The sequence below is a fragment of the Chelonoidis abingdonii genome, chromosome 2 (assembly GCF_003597395.2).
Source record: "Chelonoidis abingdonii isolate Lonesome George chromosome 2, CheloAbing_2.0, whole genome shotgun sequence".
NCBI classification, from domain to species: domain Eukaryota; kingdom Metazoa; phylum Chordata; order Testudines; family Testudinidae; genus Chelonoidis; species Chelonoidis abingdonii.
The window spans coordinates 203,873,895-203,890,714 of NC_133770.1; the positions used below are offsets into that span (position 1 = coordinate 203,873,895).

The 16,820-nt window shown below is 38.8% G+C and overlaps 1 protein-coding gene across 3 annotated transcripts in view; it reads left to right on the forward strand.

Annotated features, from left to right (window-relative positions):
• Positions 1-3,752, forward strand: part of CDH19 (cadherin 19) — a 199,816-nt gene extending 196,064 nt beyond the window's left edge. For all 3 annotated transcript variants that reach the window (XM_032787283.2, XM_032787279.2, XM_032787280.2), the window contains one exon: positions 2,867-3,752. In XM_032787283.2, coding sequence (XP_032643174.1) covers positions 2,867-3,315 — 449 coding nt within the window. In that variant the 3' untranslated portion in view covers positions 3,316-3,752. The remainder of the gene's footprint in view (positions 1-2,866) is intronic.
• The last annotated feature ends 13,068 nt before the right edge of the window (positions 3,753-16,820 follow it).

Below are 16,820 nucleotides of genomic sequence, written 5' to 3' on the forward strand. Positions count from 1 at the left end.
GGGTCTGTACTGGATCCAGTCCCATTCAGCATATTCATAAATGATCTGGGAAAAGGGGTAAAAAGTGAGGTGGAAAAATTTGCAGATGATACAAAACTACTCAAGATAGTTAAGTCCCAGGAAGACTGCGAAGAACTACAAAAGTATCTCTCAAAACTGGGTGACTGGGCAACAAAATGGCAGATGAAATTCAATGTTGTTAAATACAAAGTAATGCACACTGGAAAACATAAATCCAACTATACAGACAAAATGATGGGGCCTAAAGAGAAAGATCTTGGAGGCATTGTGAATAACTCTGAAAACATCCACTCAATGTGCAGCTGGAGTGAAAAAAGCTACCAGAAGTTTGGGAATCATTCTGAAAGGGATAGATAAAACAGAAAATATATTGCCTCTATATAAATCCATGGTTTACCCACATCTTGAATACTGCGTGCAAATGTGGCCTCCCCGTCTCAAAAAAAATTGGAACTGGAAAAGGTTCAGAAAAGAGCAACAAAAATTAACGGTATAGAACAGCTTCCATATGAGGAGAGATTAATAAGACTGGGACTTTTCAGCTTGGAAAGGAAACAACTAAGGAGGGATATGATAGAGGTCTATAAAATCATGACTGGTGTGGAGAAAGTAAATAAGGAAGTATTATTTACTCTCTCATAACATAGGAACTAGGGGTCACCCAATGAAACTAATAGGCAGCAGGTTTAAAACAAACAAAAGGATGTATTTCGTCAGACGACACAGTCAAACTGTGGAACTCTTTGCCAAAAGATGTTGTGAAGACCAAGATTATAAAAGCGTTCAAAAAGAACTAGATAAATCATGGAGGTTAGGTCGGTCAATGGCTACTAGCCAGGATGGGCAGAGATGCAAAACCATGTCCCTATCCTCTGTTTGCCAGAAGCTGGGAATGGGTGACAGGGGATGTATCACTTGATGATTACGCATTCTGTTCATTCCCTCTGTAGCACCTACCATTGGCCGCTGTCAGAAGATGGGATACTGGGCTGACCCAGTATGGCCATTTTTATGTTCTTATATATGGTCAAGAATGAATATCCTGAACTCTCAACATGCACCTCAGAACTGATAGTACCATTCACGAGTATTACTGTGATACTGGATTCAGCACTCTTGCGTCCATCAAGTCTCACTAACGATCTATCCTTGATGTCACATCAGAGTTTAGATGTGTAATTTCTACCTCACCGCCAGACATGAAGAAGCTGTGTCACAGTACGCAAACCCATGCATCATAGAGAGCATTAAATAATGTACTTAATGTGAAAATTCCTTGGATTCCTTTGCTGCTGTGGTGCTTTGTTGCTATCTTGAGTCAAAGGACACAATAAGCCTCAAAATGGGCTCACACAGGCAATTAATTTATGAAACTCTGTGTTAACCACTCAGCCACCGCACCTCCATCTAAATGCAATACACAGTAATCCCTGCTAGCACTAGAGTGTTTATTTAGCATTTCCTTAGAGAGATGCATCAACCCCAGTGAGCTTGTTAAAGAGCTTGTTTCCTATGGTAACATTGGCATAGCACATCATTTGACATGCTACACTTTCTGATAGCACAACATGGGCAAAACATCATCCATCATCTAAAGATGTGGGTCATCAAAAGCAAGGACAACTTTTCCTCCTCCTTATCAGCTACTATCAGAACTATATAAATTCACCAGCACTAGAGTTATTTCACAAATGGTGTGATTTAAAACTCATAAGTTAGGCAAACAATTTCACTGGAAATGAAATTTTAATTTAAAAAAAGAATAAAATCCCAATTTAAAATTGATTCCACTAGTTACATAGGGCATGATAATGAAGAGGTGTTACTGTTCTAAATCATGCAGCCATGGCATGAATTGTACTTGTTCTTCAAGCCTTCAGAATTCTTCCTAAGACAATCACCACCAAAGATTTACCATCAGAAATGAGAAAAATAATTATAAAAAAGTTTCAATGCATTTTTTAAATTAACAACCCAAACTTGTATGGAGAAATATTTTCTCATATTAGAATCAAATTTGTCAAACAAATTTGTTTGGTTTGTTTTTTAAGCTTAACTGTATTCAGTTTCCAGCTATAATTAGTTACAAACTGAAATCATGCATTGTGGATCCCATTGTGTATTTGAAATGGACACTTCGGTTTGGGATGAAGTGAGCCGGGGTTTAGTGTGGGGAGGTGGCAGGAGGGAATGAATGCTTATTTAAAAAAAACAAACAAATGAAAAATCTTTTCTATCTGAGCCAGTCGTTCTACAATCCAAGCTTTTATGTCAGTTACAAACAAGGTATTTTTACAGATAGAGCTTGCTGGTGCACAGATATGAGGTAAAACATCCTGAAAAACTCTCAAATGTGCAAAACCAATTACGAGAAACTATTGGACCAGATCCTCACCTGCTTAGCTTAGCTTCATTGAAGTCAAATTGACTCCAGCTGAGGAGGATCTAACCCAATAACATTCTTTATTATTTCCCAGCCCTTCTAGTGGTTTTGATCTGAGAGAGGGAAATGAAAGCTTGAATGCAGCATTGATATATTATGTAATAAAACAAACTAGTTTCAAACAGGATAAGTAACCTGTGATTCCCTCACTGCTCCAAACTCTCATTGGCCAAACAAATTGCTCCATTTCCTTAACCCATTTTATAAGTCCCTTTGTAGCCATTTCCCCAACAAAAATACTACATCTTACAACCATAAATCCACAAAAAAAAAAAACCACAGCTCTACAGATCCACCTAGATTGTTTGAGTTTGCACATGCTTTGACATTAGGAAGTTTTACCACCTTTAAGACTTTCCAAACACACAAAAAGTCTCTGGTTCTTTTCCTTTTTCTTGTCAGTGTTTTTTTTGGCAATGCTGGTTTTAAGGCAGAGGAGGAAGCAGTCTCTATTTCCTGACAAGCCTGAAGAGTTCAGAGAGAACATTGTCAGGTATGATGATGAAGGAGGGGGAGAGGAGGACACAGAGGCTTTTGATATTTCAACACTCAGGACTCGTACTGTCATGAGAGAGCACAAGTCTAGAAGAAACATCACAACAGAAATCCAAAGCCTTTACAGACAATCTCTGCAAGTTGGTCCTGACAGTGCTGTTTTCAGGGAATTCATTTTAGAAAAGCTTAAAGAAGCTAATGCAGATCCTACTGCTCTGCCATATGATTCCCTTCAGACATATGCATTTGAGGGGACTGGCTCATTGGCTGGATCCCTCAGCTCTTTAGGATCAAGCATATCACATGTGGATGAGAATTATGATTACCTTACTGACGGTGGCTGGACTTTAAACTAGCATGTATGTATGATCCCAATAAGAGTACAAGGGATTAGCAGCCAGTAGGAACTACATTTTCAAAAGTACTCAGCAGCCAAAATCAAGTCTGTATTTGAAAATGAGACCAATTTAAGCATCAAAATAAGTGGCCAGGTTTCAAGAACAGCAGTTCAAAATGATGGTGGATGTTGAGAACCTTTTTAAAATCTGCCTGTGAGTGTCATTTTGAGAAGTGCTTAATGCTCAGCCCTTTTGAAAGTCAGCTCTTATTTAGGTGCCTGATTACAAGCTGTACTCCTTTTGAAAATCTAGTTCCAATGGTGGGTGCTTAAAACAGATCCCACAAGCACAGGATAAAACAAAACAACTATGGTTCCTGGAAATATTTGACCTAGCTTAGGCTTTACAACTATTTCCAAAGTTAAGGCTGACTTGGATGGGTTGTTTTTGTTTTGTTTTTTCATATTAACCAAAGTTAAAGCTTGCATATTTGTATTATGTTTCATAATACAAATACTATTGTGTAAAAAATGTAGACACCAGACATATTTTAAAAGGATTGCCAAAAACACTTACAAAGTCTATTTATTTTTTTTTAGGATAAAACTAAAGCAAATGCAGTTTTTAGTAATGTAGAAATAAAGGCCTGTTACAGTCAACATTTATTCACTATTAAATTTGAATTTTTATTAAACTGTTGGGAAGTGTCAAATTCTTAATTTCTCAGTGAATGCATTCAAAAATTATAAAGGACAAAAAGTATTAGGTTCAAGTCTGAATCAATATTCAACTTAAATACAGTAATATCAACCATGTTACATTTTACTGTGCATAGCGTCAAATACAATTCACATCTGGGCTTTCCTCTTTTATTAAGATCTTGAAAGATGACTGATTTCCCAGCACAGATTTTTTTATTATGGAATATAAAATTAGCTGCAGTACTCAATTTTATTGTAACAGTATTAAAGATCTTTAAAATGCTAAGCTGGTGGATATAAAACTTGATGTATAACATTAGATAGTAGAACACTTTAATGTTAATCCAGTTCAGAAAATGATCCCACATTATTCTGTTGGAATCGAGTCAGACTTCAAAAATAATTTCCTACTGTATTTTTTTTTTTTTTTTTCCACAGTCTGCAGTGAGTATAAAATTGTCTCAGAACTATTCCCTTTCAATTATCTGTATGTATGTATGGAGGATCAGAAATTAATGTTCTAAAAACCATCAAATATATTCAAATATCTGGCTAAGAATAGAAGGGTCTGCCTTATATTTATTCACCATTTTCTATTAGCTGTTTATTTTATAGTATCTGCAACATGTAATCAATTGAAACATTTCAACAGCCGAAAGCTGGCATCAGGATAAGAAAAACAGAGCAATTAGCTTTTTTATTTAAGCTCTCAGGTAAGCGCCACTGAATTACAAAAAACTAGGCAAATCTTATACGAGAAATGAAAATGCGTGAAGCATAGCAAACATAACAGAGCTTGTAAAAGTATTTGTTCATTAAAGAAAAACAAGGGATGTCAGCTAAGCAGAAAGATGCCAGTACAGAGACACTTTAAATGCCTGCAAGTTAAAAATAAAGCACAGGAGAAAGTAAGGGAATTAGGACACAAAGGGATGTGTGTCCAGAAAAGAAAAACTACAGATGCTAGAACAATATTGACAAGTATGTGACTAGCAGCTGATGAACCAGCACATGTATAATGGGGGAAATTTTTTTTTTTTTGGTGAGAACAGTGCTAAAGTTCCTCAGTAGAAGAGTTACCACAGAGTAACTTCAAAAGATGCATGTCAATGAAGCATTGCAATGATAGGTCTAATGCTTGTATTCAATGGCACTCAGACAGATGTGACAAAATGGTTTCTAGTTAGATAATATTGTGCATATCAATCGTTAGCTCCGTGGAAAAGAATAGGAATGAGACAACAAATGAGCTTGTATTTGTTTGTTTTGCGGAATGGGAGTATGATGGGCTATATACAACTCACACAGATGAGGAAAGGACCAGAGTCCCTGTGGGGGGTGGGGCTAGTTCCATCCCTTGGTCCTGTCAACCATGTATTGGAGGGAGGAGACCTTTAAAAAGGAAGAAACTACAGTCAGCTGGGAGGAGAGACTACCTTCAGCAGGAAACTGCTGGAGCAGTGCCACAGAGGGGAACTTCCATCCAGAAGACCTCCACTGTGACCCTATCAAGAGTCCAGCAAACTCCCAGAGCAAGCATGACAGCGTGAGTGTGATTCAGGAACCCAGCTAGAGGGACTCCTTGAAAACCATTGCACAGATGCTGTATTATTGGACTTTTTCCATTTGAGGGGCCCAAATGAAAAGTTATTTTGCAGTATGCTTGGGTGTTTAACTTTCTTTATGATCCTCCTTTAGAAGGCCCACAAAGAGGAGTGTCCCCTTGCAAGAAGTAAGAATCTGGGCCCCGTGCATGAGCCATCCACTGTAAATACCTGGGCGTGGTGAGTGTCTTCCACCATCTGGGAGAAAAACCTAAGGGGACTCTTTTACAGAGAGTACATATCTACATTCAGATTCTGAAACCGTAAGAGGTACCATACTCCACAGTTGGTCCCATTGACTTTAATTGAACGTCCTGTGGAATGGAATAGCATTCATGGGAAGAAGGATGTCAGCCTTTGTATCTCAAAGTGGATTGTAAGAAAATGATCACTGTTCAATTGTTCAGACAGAGGAGTAGGATACAATCCATGTTTATGCTAATATTGCCTTTGATCCTGTTTGATGTTGTGCTCCATATATGATTCAGTTTGAGTGTATGTTCATATAATAATTAAAATTATTTAACTTTGTCCTATTGGTTCATTATGTTACATATCTCTTTCTAGTAAGTGCTCCATATAAAAGACGAGACTACTACTGTTACCAGCTAAAGAAATTTCTCTTCTAGCTCAAGTGATAGAGGACCACGCTTCTAGTAGTGAGAGTCCTGCAGTTAAATTCCACAGTAAGCAGGGGTCATTGTAAGTTGACACTGGAATGGATTTCAACAAGATTTCTGATAATCAGGCCCAATGTCAACCTTATGGACTCATGTTTATATATGATAAAAAAAAAAAAACAGTAAATCACTGGTCTGATAAAATGTAACAATTCCTGTGTTCCTATATGGACATGATCAAACGTTATATGAGCAAACCAGGTTTAAATTGGCCAAGCAATAACTAAAGAGGGATATTACTACATGTCTACAAATATAAAAAATGTAAACACCAAGAAGAGACAGGAATTACGTAAATAGATTAAAGGGATATATAATAAGGGATAATGGGATAAAACCAATAAAGAGAAAGTGTGAATGCCAGGCAATAATTCCTGATTGTGAGATCTCTTACTCTGTGGAATATTACTTTCACAGCATAAACAAAGAGCAGTTAGATAAAAACAAATACATTTGATGGAAAAGTTGCAACTTAATACTATTTCTTATAATTCAGAACAACAACACATGAAAACAAACAGCAGAGATGGACAACTCACCCCACCATTTTCTAGGCTGTCTCTTTGCATAATGAGTCTGATTTCATGCTCTCTTACAGAGCCCCCTATCTTGTACGCATGAGCAGGAAATCTCCCCTATTCTTAAAGCGATACCTTGCAATTTCAACTTAGTCATCAAAACACCACATGGAATAGTCCTCCTAAGGAAAACCTCCATTACTTCGGCCATCTAAACTCAGACTGGACAGTTCAGTTGAATAGGTATTATAACAAAACAATCTTTCCATGGCAGGAGGTCATTGGTTCCTAGTCTGGGGTTCGTGACCCATGGGAAGATTATAAACATGTTTCAGTGGAATCATGACCGCTCTCTCTCATTCTTCATGTCTATAAGGGACAAATATATATTTCTTTTCTTCTGTAACAGAGTAACAATTTGGAAAAGGTTGAGAACTGCTGAACTAGACGATCTAATTCACATGATAGGATAAATCACATGACCGGAGCACTGTCATGGATGGATATAAACTATTCAGGAAGGACAGGCAGGGCAGAAAAGGTGGAGAAGTTGCATTGTATATAAGAGAGCAGTCTGACTGCTCAGAGCTCCAGTACGAAAATGCAGAAAAACCTCAGAGTCTCTGGATTAAGGTTAGAAGTGTGAGCAACAAGGGTGATGTCGTGGTGGGAGTCTGATATAGACCACCAAACCAGGGGGGATGAGGTGGAGGTGGTGTTCTTTTGGCAACTAACAGAAGTTACTAGATCACAGGCCCTGGTTCTCCTGGGGGACTTCAATCACCCTGATATCTGCTAGGAGAGCAATGCAGCAGTGCACAGACAATCCAGGAAGTTTTTGGAAACTGTAAGGGACAATTTTTTGGTGCAAGTGCAGGAGGAACCAACTAGGGGCAAAGCTCTTCTTGACCTGCTGTTCACAGACAGGGAAGAATTAGTAGGGGAAGCAAAAGTGGATGTGAACCTGAGAGGCAGTGACCATGCGATGGTCAAGTTCAGGATCCTGGCACAAGGAAGAAAGGAGAGCAACATAATATGGACCTTGGACTTTAGAAAAGCAGCCTTTGACTCTCTCTGGGAACTGATAGACAGGACCCCCTGGGAGAATAACATGAAGGAGAAGGGAGTCCAGGAGAGCTGGCTGTATTTTAAAGAATCCTTAATGAGGTTGCAGAAACAAACCATCCTGATGTGTAGAAAGAATAGTAAATATGGCAAACAACCAGCTTGGCTTAAGAAAGCTGGCTAGATCATCGGGCTCAACAGGTAGTGATCAATGGCTTCATGTCTAGTTGACAACCAGTATCAAGTGAAGTGCCTCAAGGGTTGGCCCTGGGGCTGGTTTTGTTCAATATCTTCATTAATGATCTGGAGGATAGTGTGGACTGCACCCTCAGCAAGTTTGCAGATGACACTAAACTGGGAGGAGTGGTAGATATACTGGAGGGTAGGGATAGGATACAGAGGGACCTAGACAAATTAGAGAATTTGGCAAAAAGAAATCTGATGAAGTTGAACAAGGAGAAGTGCAGAGTCCTGTACTAAGGAAGGACGAATCCCATGCACAGCTACAGACTAGGGACCGAATGGCTAGGCATAAGTTCTGCAGAAAAGGACATAGGGGTTACAAGAGACGAGAAGCTGGATATGAGTCAACAGTGTGCCCTTGTTGCCAAGAAGGCTAATGGTATTTTGGGCTGTATAAGTAGGGGCATTGCCAGCAGATCAAGGGACATGATCATTCCCTCTATTTGACATTGGTGAGGCCTCATCGGAGTAACTGTGTCCAGTTTTGGGCACCACACTGCGGGGGGGGGGGGGTGGAAAAATTGGACAGAGTCCAGCAGAGGGCAATGGGAGTAATTGGGGGCTGGAGCACATGACTTCTGAGGAGGGAACAAGAATTGTTTAGTCTGCAGAAGAGAAAAATGAGGGGGGATTTCATAGCTGCTTTCAACTACCTGAAAGGGAGTTCCAAAGAGGATGGGTCTAAATTGTTCTCAGTGGTACCAGATGACAGAACAAGGAATAATGGTCACAAGTTGCAGTGGGGGAGGTTTAGTTTAGATATCAGGAAAAATTTTCACAAGGAGAGTGGTGAAGCACTGGAATGGCTTACCTAGAGAAGTGGTAGAATCTCCTTCCTTAGAAGTTTAAGGTTAGGCTTGACAAAGCCCTGTCTGGGATGATTTAGTTGGAGATTGGTCTTGCTTTGAGCAGGAGGTTGGACTAGATGACCTCCTGAGGTCCCTTCCAACCCTGATATTCTATGATCCTAATGATAGTTCTTTTCACCTCTAACTTCTAGTATTTTCGTGATTTGACACTTTGGGATATAAGGAAATAAAGGATGTCTATAAACTTTTGCTTTGTTATACCAAATTTATAGTAAGTTATGTTAACACATTGTGACTTATGAGTCATTGTTCTGATTCAAGGGGGGAAAAGTCTTGCTCACTCACTTCCCAGTAAAATGTTTCATTTGCATTTCAAATTGTAGTTTTATGATCAGAACACTGACAAACTATCTCTTGGTTGCTGCTAAAAATAATCATAAGAACATTATTCTGTCAGACCAATGGTCCATCTAGACCAGTATCCTGTCTTCTGACAGTAGCTGGTACCATTTGCTTCAGAGGGAATGTGCAGAACCAGGCAATTATCAAGTGGTTCCTCCCCTGTTGTCCAGTCCCAGCTTTTGGCAGCCAGAGTTTTAGGAACATCCAGATCATAGGGTTGCATCCCTGACATTCTTGGCTAACAGGTATTGATGTACCTATCCTCCATGAACTTCTCTAATTCTTTTTTAAACCAGTTATATTTTTGGTCTTCACAACGTCCCCTCACAAAGAGTTTTACAGGCTGACTACATTGTGTGAAGAAGTATTTCCTTATATTTGTTCTCAGCCTGCTGCCTATTAATTCCATTGGGTGACCTCTAATTCTTGTGTATATGAAGGGATAAATAATACTTCCCTATTTCCTTTCTCCATGCCACTCATGATTTTATAGACCATTATCATATTACCCTAAGTTACCTCTTTTTTAAAGATGAACAGTCCCAATCTTTTTAATCTCTCCTCATATGCGAAACTGTTCCATAGTCCTAATCATTTTTGTTGCCCTTCTCTATATTTTTTCCAGTTCAAATACATCTTTTTTTGAGATGGGGCAACCAGAACTGCATGCAGTATTCAATGTGAGGGCATACTCTGGATTTATTTACTATCATTGTGATGTTTTCTGTCTTTTTATCTCTCTCTTTAACAGTTCCTAATATTCTCTTAGCTTTTTTGACTGCCATTGTACACTGAGCAGATGACTTTAGGTAACTATCCATAATGATTTCAGGATATAATTTTTGAGTGCTAACAGCCAGGGCCGGTGCTTCTATTTAGACGACCTAGGCAGTCGCCTAGGGCACCAGAATTTGGGAGGGAGGCATTTTGCCACTCTTGGTGGCAATTCGGCAGCAGGGGATCCTTCTGCACTCTGGATCGTTGTCACCAATTCTGCAGCGGATCCTTCACTGACTCCGGGACCCACTGCCGAAGTGCCCCGAAGACCGGGAGCACGGAAGGACCCCGCCCCCCCCGGTGCAGAATTGCCACCAACAACGGGGAGCGCGGGAGGACCGCCGCCTAGGGTGCCAAAAACCCTGGCGCCACTCCTGCTAACAGCTAATGTAGACCCCCATCATTTCTGTGTATAGTTGAAATTATATTTTCCAACATTTTAGAGATAATCTTAAATTCACATAATGTATCCACATCTCCTGCCATAAATACTGTCATTCTTATACTAGGTTTGCTTGCTAAATTTGCATTGGAAATACAGTTGTTTTAGCATGCATACTTAATCGTACAGGGTAACCATGTCAAATAAGAGGAATATGACTCAGACAGCATAAATTATGCCTTAAAGTGGTTTTAATGCACACTTTTTCTCTGAAAGTTCCACTCTAGAAGTGGGAGTTAAGAGAGTTTATATATTACATACTGGCAAAGAATGTATTTTACCCTTGGCTCACAAATCAGGAGAATAGAACACAGAATTGTTTGACATGCCAGTAAGAGTGTGTATACATAAAAATATGGTCTGGTATTATTTATGTACGGTTAGACTCCTTTTCACAGCAGTAATTTACATCATATTTATATATCACAAAAAGATTAATCCTTCACAAAGAGGTCTACATTCTCCTCTCAGTTCCTACACATAGGGTGCAAGAGGGCAGCGGAAATTAAATGGTGCCCTCGTTGTGTGCTGGTCCTTGGCACAGGGGTGAACTCTCCCCATAAAGACATAGGGGAATATAACAATGATCGAGACCACGTATGAGGTTCAAACGCAAATCTACAAGCATTGGGAGTAGTGAAAAGCACCTGGAAAAAAGGGAAAGTAGTAATAGTGAGAGGACACTACTTTAGAGAATGTTAACAGCGATCTACAATAACAAAGGCCAAAAGAATAATCTGTGCTATCTGAATGTTGAAACTTGTTCATTGTGTTTCAGAACTGTATTGTTTTCTTTAGTAATATAGAGGTCAATATACAGGTCAATACAGGCCAATATATAAAGTAATGTTGTTTACTTCTGTGAGTTCTAATGAAATCGGTATGTGAAAAAAAATATGGAATAATTTAGATATGCCTGATACCATAGTACAGTTTTTTTAGGAGTAAATTCACCCCATCCCTACACAAAGCACAAACAGACACGTTTTTCAAAGAGAATTTTGGCCCTCAGCAACAGTTGTTCTAACCTAACATCTGTTACAGCCTCTCTGCATTCATAAAAAAAGATTCCAGGTAACTGGATAGTATTTAATTGCAGTAAGTGCATCTGCAATCTACTCCAAGGGGCCTTCTGCATGCGGGCTGATTCGGAGACCCACTTCAGAGAGACAAAGGATATGCAGAGGACCCCTATGCAGCTAGTTCACACATAGTGCTACCATGGAGGATTAACAATGAAGAGGACCACCTTCTTCATCATCACATTGTGGACCAAATTCTCTTTTCACCATCAGAGAATCTAATCTTGTAATGAAAATCACCTCAAAGCCAAGTCTGTTCTTCCTCTGTTATGTGGACTGGGAGAAGGACGTAAGGATCTCATGCTATCCCTAATCCTTCAGTACTTTCCTTGAACAGCAAAAATGTTTTTTTGGGGTGGGGTGGACAATCAACGAACAACTACACAAATTCACCAGCTATTCCCCACGCTCTTCAGAAGGGGACATGTGTGACTATGGTATAGCTCCATTGACATTTCCTGGGCTGAAAAGGAAGATTCTTTCTTCCCTAGAACCAGTCATGTGCAGAGTCCATATCTTCAAACTCTGAGCATAAAAGGAGGATTTTGTCTTCATTTAAGAAGGTTTAATCATTAGAGAGGAACGAACCAAGTATGCTTTTATTTTTACATTTGAGGCCTATTTCGAGGGCTAGTTTTCAAATATTTTTGGAGAAAGCCAGAAAAATTACAACACAAATTTTAGCAATTAATATCCATTTCATAAACTTCTCTTTACAGTGCTTATCTGACAATCTTGATCTGATGATTGTTTTGTTATATTATTGTTGCATTTAGAAGCCCCACTAAACATCAGTTGTCCATTGTGCAATGCACTGGAAAAACATATCATATGGGGGCAGTCCCAGTCCTGAAGGCTGTACAATCTAAAGACGCTAGACAGACAAAGGATGAGAGGGGAAGCATTCATAAAGAGGTGAGATGACTTGCTCAAAGTCACACAGCAGGCCAGCAGCTGCGCTGGAAATACAACCCAAGTCTCCTGATTACTAGTCCAGTGCCTCTCTCACTAAAATACATATCTTGTTTTTGATGCATTATTGGAACATTTCAGTTAATTGTTGTAGCTGTAGGCATAATTCCCCAGTGCCTCAAGGGAATACAGCCATTAAACTAAATATGCTGGGTTCATCTGAATTGACTAGGTCTCTGTTTCTGTAGGTCACACTGAACATTTTTTCTCATGTGATCACTGTGAAGTCAGGTCAAAGTAATGCAACTGCTTGTTTTTGTTTATGATGATTTTCCCCCGTAGAAACTAAACCATGAGGGCATATGAATGGCTTTTTAGATTACAGACAAGTGCAAGTTAAGGGCACAGTATAGGAGCAAGGCTGTATGTTAGAAATAGAGTACCACAAACATTTTAAAGAATGCTCTTTTTATTCTCCTTTAACTGTATGTACCTTTTCTTAGAGCTTTTCGGGTTCCTTGTTGCAGAAGGGAACAAAGCAGAAAGTCCACTCAAATGTGGATTGAGTCTCAAAGTAGGTATGGTGATAAATTCTAATCATCCATGAAACTCCAAGTGGTTGAGTTGTAGGGGAGAGGTGTGATGAAATGCGATAAGAGGAAGAGATCCCTCCTGCCCCTTCATGGCATTCTCTCTCAGCAACTAGGAAAAATTTCAAGATGCAATTTAGATGGGAATTAATGGTGTGCCACTCCACTTTAACTCCCTTCTGCAGCTTCCAGTACACCTTGGTGAATACTGACTTGCAAATGAAGGAGTAGGTGGCAGCATGACTCCTGTATGGTCTGTGTCAGCATGAGGAAGGGGGCTCCACTAAACACAGAGAGATTAGCCTTCCCTACAGATGTCCCAGGATCCAAAAGAGTTAGGCCCTCAGTTCTTCGTGGAGCCAGACAACATGCAGGCTTTCAAGGTTAAATCACTTGAGCTCTCACTAAAACATTAGTTTGAAATGCTTCTTACCCCTGAGTTGAATATTCTCCAACTGCAAATATCTGCTATTTGTATGTATCTACCAAACAGGTCAGATGAATAATTTTCCCACTACTGATTTCTCACAAACTGTTGATTTCAACTGTTTGTTTTTCAATATTTGAATAACTGCTTCTCGATCAGAGGACAAACTTTATCAGAATGACAAAAACTTTCAGGGTACGCAAATATGTTCAGGGACATGAGTCGCTATCTAAGAATTCACAAATAAGTTAGCCAAAGAACTCACAAATATAAGATGAATTTGGAATTTTTTTTTGTAGTGTTGTTTTTGTTATTCATAAAAACAACAACAAAATGTAAGTCATTACTTAGACAGTATATAGACTGCAGTGTAACAGCTAATGCAAAATGAGAACAATCTGGTGTCATATTCCATCTCTTGTAGGTTAAATGGGTCCTTGCAAATTTTATTGAAATAATGTATTAGGTCGGGCGCAAGAAGTGATCCAGATAAAAAGGAATAATATTTCTTGATACTGATTAGCTCTGATTTTCTTTTGCAGTGCGGAGGGCATGAATCTACTGGTCCTGAGATTCAGTCATTAATATTACAATTTTTAGGCTCTCTCTCCAGAGACTATCCAAACAGTTTCAGCTTTTCAAGTTATATCTACTTATTGATCTACTAGCCTGAACAATTTTACCTGGTGTGCACTTTTTGGTCAGAGCATTTCCACTGATGAGCCCCTCATGCTATTTAGAAAGCAAATCATTTTTTTTCCAAGCAGTAAATTCCCACAAAGCATGGCCAGAAAGGAAATAAACCCAACAAGCTATGTGAGACTTCGGCTAGGTCTATATACTATTGCAACACACACTGTCAAACACACTCAGAGCTGGATCTGCCTGGCTGCTCAACTACTTATAGTCTGATGAACAAACATGGAACTTCACTTTTCCTTTGCAAGGCACAATATGCTATTCATATCTATATTGACAAATATAAGAAGAGCTATTGTTTTAAATGCAGGACTCGATATAATTGTGACACAGTAACAGCAGACTCTTGAAAAACTATTAGGAAAGGCTAGTCAGGACAATTGGTTAAATAAGAAAAGCAAAAGTCTAATGGCAGAGTCCACTGTGTTAAAAAACAACACAAAAATAAAAAAACTACTAACATTAAATAATAAAAAAGTAAAAAGCATCTACCCACCCTATGCAATAAAAGTAAAACTACATTTCCCATGAAAAGAAGGCTCTTTGCGACTATAAGATCATCAGGTACTGTGGTGGTGAGGGACATATAAAGTTACATATAAACCTACAAGGTCAGTAGACTATTAAGGAACATATGGAGGGAGAACATTAGACAGGCCAAACAGTGGAGTCCATAGATACAACATGGAAAAGCTTTGACCTGGTGCAAAATAAATGAAGTACATATAGTATGGTGCACTTAGTAAACACCTTTGTCATTCACTGAGCCCCATAGTGAAGTCACTTTTTTTTCTCAGAGCAACTTCTCTAAACACACAGGTTCATTCTATTTGGAGTTGCAGTTTTCACCTTTGCAATGCACTAAAAGAATTAGGAGCTGTCACTCTACTTGAGTATCCATAGATCTTGCTATAACTAAGTGCATTTTGAATTCTTTTCTTAATCCAAACCCATTGAGTGAAAATGTGTTATCAACACCAGACTTCTAGCTGTTTGCAATTTACTGCCTTGTATTTGTAAGTGTGGACTGCTACTGAAGTTGAGATGTGGACAATTGGTATTCTAGCCCAATGAATGAAATTTCACCTATTCCTCAACTCAAAGTCTCACTCTCCATCCTTTAAAAAGTATAGAAGCTGTATGAGATAATGCTTAGCCCTTACTGTAAATAGCATTTTAAAAGTTCTGTAAACTTTAATTAATTAGCATTTGCCACCTTACTCCCAAAAGTAGGCATTCTTAGAGTTTTACAGAGGTGGACATTAAATGACTTGACTTTGACAACAAAGCTAATCAGGACTAGAACTCAGGAGCACACAGCAGCTTTGTTCATTCTTTAACTATTCCCTTCTCTACAGGCAAAGATAGGAATATCATACAGAACCAGAAAAAGAGCCACTAGATTAACATTATTCCATTACATGCAGGCAATCAGACGAGAGAATCATAATGGTTCCTTCTGGCTGGAAAAATCTATGACTACTGGAAGGAATTATATGGGAGAAAAAAAACAGAAGAGGGTAGCTATTACTACCTGAGTTAAAGGAATTGCAGCAATAAAACAGAAAGTAGAGTTTGACCCATTATGTATAGTATTTGTGTGTCAAGGCTCCTCAAACAGGAAAGCTGTTTTGGTAACTTAATGGGCAATAAATTTTTAAGGGCTGGAACTGAGTGATCTTATATATTATATTTAAAATGATTCTAGCTAAGGGGGAAGAAATTCACATGCTATTAACTAGCAGAAGTCATCTAGCTACCTACAAAGCTGCTGGCAGAATCTGAGCCTCAGGCAAAGGATATTTTTTTAGCCAGATTTGTGGGAGAGGCAACTAAGTTTGCTTCTTGCATTGTAGTTCATATATTCAGACAAGGAGAGCATATAAACCCCAAGTTCTTAAGTGACAATTATTTCTATAATATCTAACAATTCTTTGCTATGCAAAAATGATAACAGTTAGATCAAGACTTGAAACTATCCAAAATTTACCTGAATTCATGAATTATTAGAAACTTAACACTTAGAGCAGGTTCATCAAAAGTTCACAAACATGGCCAAATTTTAGAGTGAAGCTGAGCATATCTTGCATGGTTTTACTGTGAAACCATTCATTTGCAATCCACTGAAAAGCCTAGTGAAAGTGCATAGTTTGACTGAGCTTTGAGTTCATTTCAAGTTGAAATTCAAAGGGAAGAATGGAAAGAGCAAGGAGACAGAAGGTGTGGGTCTATCTGGTTCAAAACCAAAGGAAAAATATTTTTTGCAATGCCCCTGAGAAACAAATCCATTGGCCTTTGTATAGCTCTGCTAATAATTTAAAGGTACGCATACTAGAAATATTTCCATACATCCCCTTCTGAGAGGTGGTTGCAATGCACAAATGCCCTATTTCTCTCCTCTCTCAGTACCTTGCAGTAGTAGCTAGTGCCCTTCACTCATCTTCTACACTCTAAAAAAAGTATTTATTTTTTAATGCCAGGTTTTGGTTTCCCTATCAAGAAACAATTTTGCAACCTCCTCTTCCCCCCTTTTAGTTCATAAACTAATCATTGAGCAGGGACACATTTCAGG